The sequence below is a fragment of the Perkinsus marinus genome (genome assembly GCF_000006405.1).
Source record: "Perkinsus marinus ATCC 50983 genomic scaffold scf_1104296966692, whole genome shotgun sequence".
Lineage (NCBI taxonomy): Eukaryota > Perkinsozoa > Perkinsida > Perkinsidae > Perkinsus > Perkinsus marinus.
In genome coordinates, this window is record NW_003203821.1 from 14495 (window position 1) to 18811 (window position 4317).

At 49.0% G+C, this 4317-nt stretch overlaps 3 protein-coding genes across 3 annotated transcripts in view; all 3 read right to left on the reverse strand.

Annotated features, from left to right (window-relative positions):
* Positions 1–779: 779 nt before the first annotated feature.
* Positions 780–932, reverse strand: Pmar_PMAR017996 (hypothetical protein; the record flags this gene model as incomplete). Its single annotated transcript, XM_002769003.1, has 1 exon — positions 780–932. A coding segment is annotated over one exon (153 nt), but the record flags the coding sequence as incomplete, so codon positions are not given.
* Positions 933–975: 43 nt separating this feature from the next.
* Pmar_PMAR017997 (Mitogen-activated protein kinase FUS3, putative) lies at positions 976–4019 on the reverse strand (the record flags this gene model as incomplete). The annotated part of the gene is made up of 17 exons (XM_002769004.1): positions 976–1065; positions 1105–1232; positions 1272–1343; positions 1383–1459; positions 1506–1620; positions 1954–2037; positions 2081–2206; positions 2250–2337; positions 2392–2469; positions 2916–3013; positions 3160–3230; positions 3272–3328; positions 3371–3448; positions 3491–3592; positions 3639–3702; positions 3744–3855; positions 3900–4019. The coding sequence occupies 17 exons, from the start codon at positions 4017–4019 to the stop codon at positions 976–978; spliced, it is 1560 nt and encodes a 519-aa protein (XP_002769050.1).
* A 186-nt stretch (positions 4020–4205) lies between these two features.
* Pmar_PMAR017998 (hypothetical protein) overlaps positions 4206–4317 on the reverse strand; it is a gene marked incomplete at both ends in the record, with an annotated part of 1818 nt that continues 1706 nt past the window's right edge. The window contains one exon of the mRNA XM_002769005.1: positions 4206–4298. Within this exon, the coding sequence (XP_002769051.1) occupies positions 4206–4298 (93 nt within the window). The remainder of the gene's footprint in view (positions 4299–4317) is intronic.

Consider the following 4317-nt stretch of genomic DNA (forward strand, 5'->3'; position numbering starts at 1 on the left):
CTTTGGATTAGCTCACTACACCCAACAGTGTCATCATCATTACTGTCCACACCAGCGACTTGAGTACTAACTGCCATTTCTGAAATAAGTAGAAACGAAGAATATGAAGGATCTGATAGAACAGCATCATGAGGTCAGTGATAGACATACTAGCATGAACCTATATTGAGATTCACTGTAACCGAATAGGTGATGCCCCAACACAACCTTAGTCGTAGAGAGAGCAGCAACACCATGGTACACTGAATGACACGTCAATGGATGCTTCAATGGTACACATCGTACAAGGCTTGCTAGGACTGCAGCGCACTTTGTGAATGGCATCCAATGAGCGGAGCGAAGCGATGCACGTTGTCACGTTTTCTCTCTTGGCTTTCCCAAAACTCGAGGGGTGGACCGAACCTATTATAATGAGCAATCATCCTCATCAGAACGCATATGTGAGTAGTGAAGTATGGATTGTCCACTCTGTCGAGACACCATTTTGGAGACAGAACTCATCTACTATGACACCAGTGGTGACGCCCCCATCAGGCCTTCAGCACGAGCTATAGCAGCAGTTTAGCTCAAGCCTACCCTGGACATAGTCGTCGGTGGTCTGTCGGGTTCCTCGCGATGTATTGCGGCTTGAACCTTCTCCCTCCTGAGGGATGACCGTCTGTCAGCGATGACAGATGATAGCACATGATTCGACTCATAACGTGACGACATAATAATACGAAGCATGGAAGTGATTACAACAACGTGGGTAGACCACATGGTAGCTGGCTTCGGCCCACCTTTCAGCGGCGGCTAGTTGGAGCCTCTGAACGACACGTTTATGAGCAAGCAGGCCACCATAAATGGCATCGCGGTAGTCATGAACTGTCATGAGGAGATTGTCATCCAAACACATTGCTTCACCCGGAGAATCACTCTTTCTATCAATGTACCTTATTTGAATCATATATGCAACTTATACGGAGGGAGAATCTCCTACGCAAATTCTTCATCAGGGCTGTGGAATGCTGCCACGTAGGGATGCTCGAGGGCCTCTTCCGCGGTGATTCGGAAGTCCGGGTTGAACTACAGCCACTTAATCAATCACAAGTAGAGTGTGCATACTTGTAGCATAGTCTCGATGAGGTCTAGACTCTCAACATTGCCTTGAGGGATTATTGACGGTACATGGACCGTACTGTGCTGTTGAGGGATGCCTTGAAGCAGCTGTTCTCCACACACCGTGTTAATATCTTATCACAGTCATCGATGACCGAAGACTTCACTCCTACTGCTCAATAACGTCATCGAGGGCAGTCCAGTGAACTCAAGTATCATCCATAGCTGCTCTAGTACAGACGTGCCTATCTCGACAGTAGTGACCCAAGATGAGAATCTCCTACCAGGAAAGAGAGGGCGACCAGTCAGGACCTCGGCTACGACACAACCGCATGCCCACATGTCAACACCCTTGCTATAACTAAACATCAAGATTCAAAGCATTGCAGGGAGAACCCAGCCACTACTTGGTGGCCTTGAGGAGTTGCTCGGGTGCTCTGTACCATCTACTGGATATATAATCGGTCATGTGAAGATAGTCCCCTTCCTCGGACATCAACGTCACATGCTCCACTGACATACCTGCGACCATCGAATAATCCCACCACTACCACTGAGTCAGTGGCACTGACACTACGGCGACTACAGCTCAGTGTTGGGATATATGTTCGCTTTCTTCATCTGAGTTCGGGAGTTTCCTCGAATATAGAAGTTTGAACATGAATTCGGATGGAAGTGTACAGAAAAGAAAAATTTTCCGGAATTTCCCCAGAATTTTCGTAGTGTCATCAACACACGGAGTTGACCATGTGCCTTTCCCCACACTGCTCCAGTTCCGAGGACATCACACCCTTATAACTCATCGTTCGATGTGGTTCCCGAATCACAACATGACAACCCCCGTGAGAGGCTCACCTCTAGGTAACGGATGCAAAGCCGGATCAAAGCTCAGAGAAAGCACGTGTCGAGCCAGGCCGAAATCGCATAGTCTCAGCTCACCTAGATGATTCATGAATCAATGTAGTGTACGAGAGCAACTCACAATTAGCATTAATGAGGATGTTTTGGGGTTTTATATCGCGATGCACCACGTTCGCAGAGTGGACGTATTTAACTGCCCGTAGTAGTTGCCACACCACATAGGCCTTATGGAGAGGGGACAAGCTTCCTGTTCAGCAGCAACAAAGTGGATGGAGTGAATGCAAGACTACCAGCCTTGATGGTTGAGGCAAGGTCAGTGTCTACATACTCAGTGACGAGGTAAATATCTTTGTCCATAGTAGAGGGACTCGTTATGACCTACGGCCTATCACATCAACACCGCACTGATAGTCAAGTTGGAACTCTACGTACGTCCAACAGGGTCACGATGTTTGGATGCCCACTCAGCTTGGCCAGGATGCTAACTTCCCGATACGTCCTCTTGGCATCCTGAACGAATTTCCGAGCAGTTGAGGAAGTTACGGTATCGATTCCACCAATCGGTCAGCTACAGTCACTAAAGCTTTAGTCCCACCAATCAGTTTCGATATCAATTTCTACGTTGGCAACACTTTCTTGGTACTTCTGAACTGCCAAAAAAGTTTCCACTCCAAAGTAGAATTTGAGTTCAAGTCAGTTTTTGAACCACTAGTTCGAAAAGTGAGTTCATTGATCACAATTTGTGACCGACCAACTCTCCAGAATGCGATGTGTGTGATTCCTACAACATTTGACTGGAAAGCGTTGAGTATCCGTTTCACCGCGACTGATCTTGTCTTGGGTACTGATTTTCCCTCAGTAGAAAGACTGTATTGGACACCCGATTTCCTCCTACAGTGCCATACTATTCCGTATAGGCCTCGGCCTAGCTTTCGGACTATATCGTATCTGACTACACTCCTAGCAGCTGTGCGCAACACTTGCACCGACTTCGCGCGTATACGATAGTCTATGTACTCCGGATTGATCGATGTCATGTCCCTCTCCACTTTGCCTAAGGGAGCGCATCTACGTGAACAACACAACTCTGTAATACTGTGACGAGTCTAGCAGCAACATGTACATGGCATAACACTCACGATACACCAACCGCTCGAGGATCTGTCACGTACCTGCATAGCACTCGAACTCAAACAGTACAAGCTTGGACGCACTTCACGTCCCGTAGCATTGGCAAGGTCACAGACAAACATCCTCGCAGTTTATCCCACCTGAGCGACTGGAGGTGGTGACAGCACAGTATTGTACTCACTTAGCATTGCCCTTCTCCTCATCCACCGCATACGGCAACGGCAGAGACAGCCTATACCTACATCACGGTGGAGGTGCCAAGTAGGAAACGCCCTGCTACTTTGGTGCTTGTAACATGATCCGCTCTCTCAGTACGTCCAAGGTTATGTCCTTCAACTGAGTGTTGGGGAGGTAGATCCTAAGACCAAGTGGTCTCGACTACCACTCAAGCCTCCCCCACTTCACAGTGATATCAGTACACCTGTCCGAGCTAGGGTCAGTGTCCTGTAAATTGAGGAACATATCGTTGGCAGATACCTCCTGCCTATACAACACCTCATATCTGAGTCACACTGGGATAGGCCAACCCCGACTACGTGCCAACCCACTCCGGTGCCGGACGAGGGTCTTCTTTGCTATCTCCATTAGAAATTGCCTCCGGGATAGCAACGCCTGGCAGAGACCATCCCTGGGTGCTCAATGTTCCTCCCTACCCGAGTGTTTCTTGAAGTCATCCCCATCCCATATCGCATCCTGTTTGGCCTTGGCCTCCTCCTCCTTGGCCTGCTGCTCCCTCCGTACTTGAGCTGCACCCTTTATGCTAACCTGACTGCAGCATCGCCAATCGCTACCATAGTCTAAAGCCACACCTTCTGATTCGGCGCAGCGTTGCTCGGCCCCACGGTCCTCTTATCCCCACCATCCTCCGCTGTCTCGAACAACTGCATCATACCTCTGACCTCATCCGGGGAGAAGGCATTGCCGGACATTGTCACCTTGCTAAAGTCCCCACTAGCAATAACAATGACAACGCAACAGGTTACTGTGAATGAACGGAGTACTGTGTACTCTATGATACGTGCATGCAGATTGATTACACTGCATTTGATCAGCGATATACGAGGTTCAGCAAGGGGACGGAAGTCCTATATATAACAGGCCCCCATCAACCACGGCTACTCAATCTCAGGTCTCTGCCCATTAGGGCAGGGGACAGTGCCGTCCACCTCGGCCCCGATACAGGGCTCGCCCATCCCTGCCCCATGGGACTACCCTGGATAGACATAA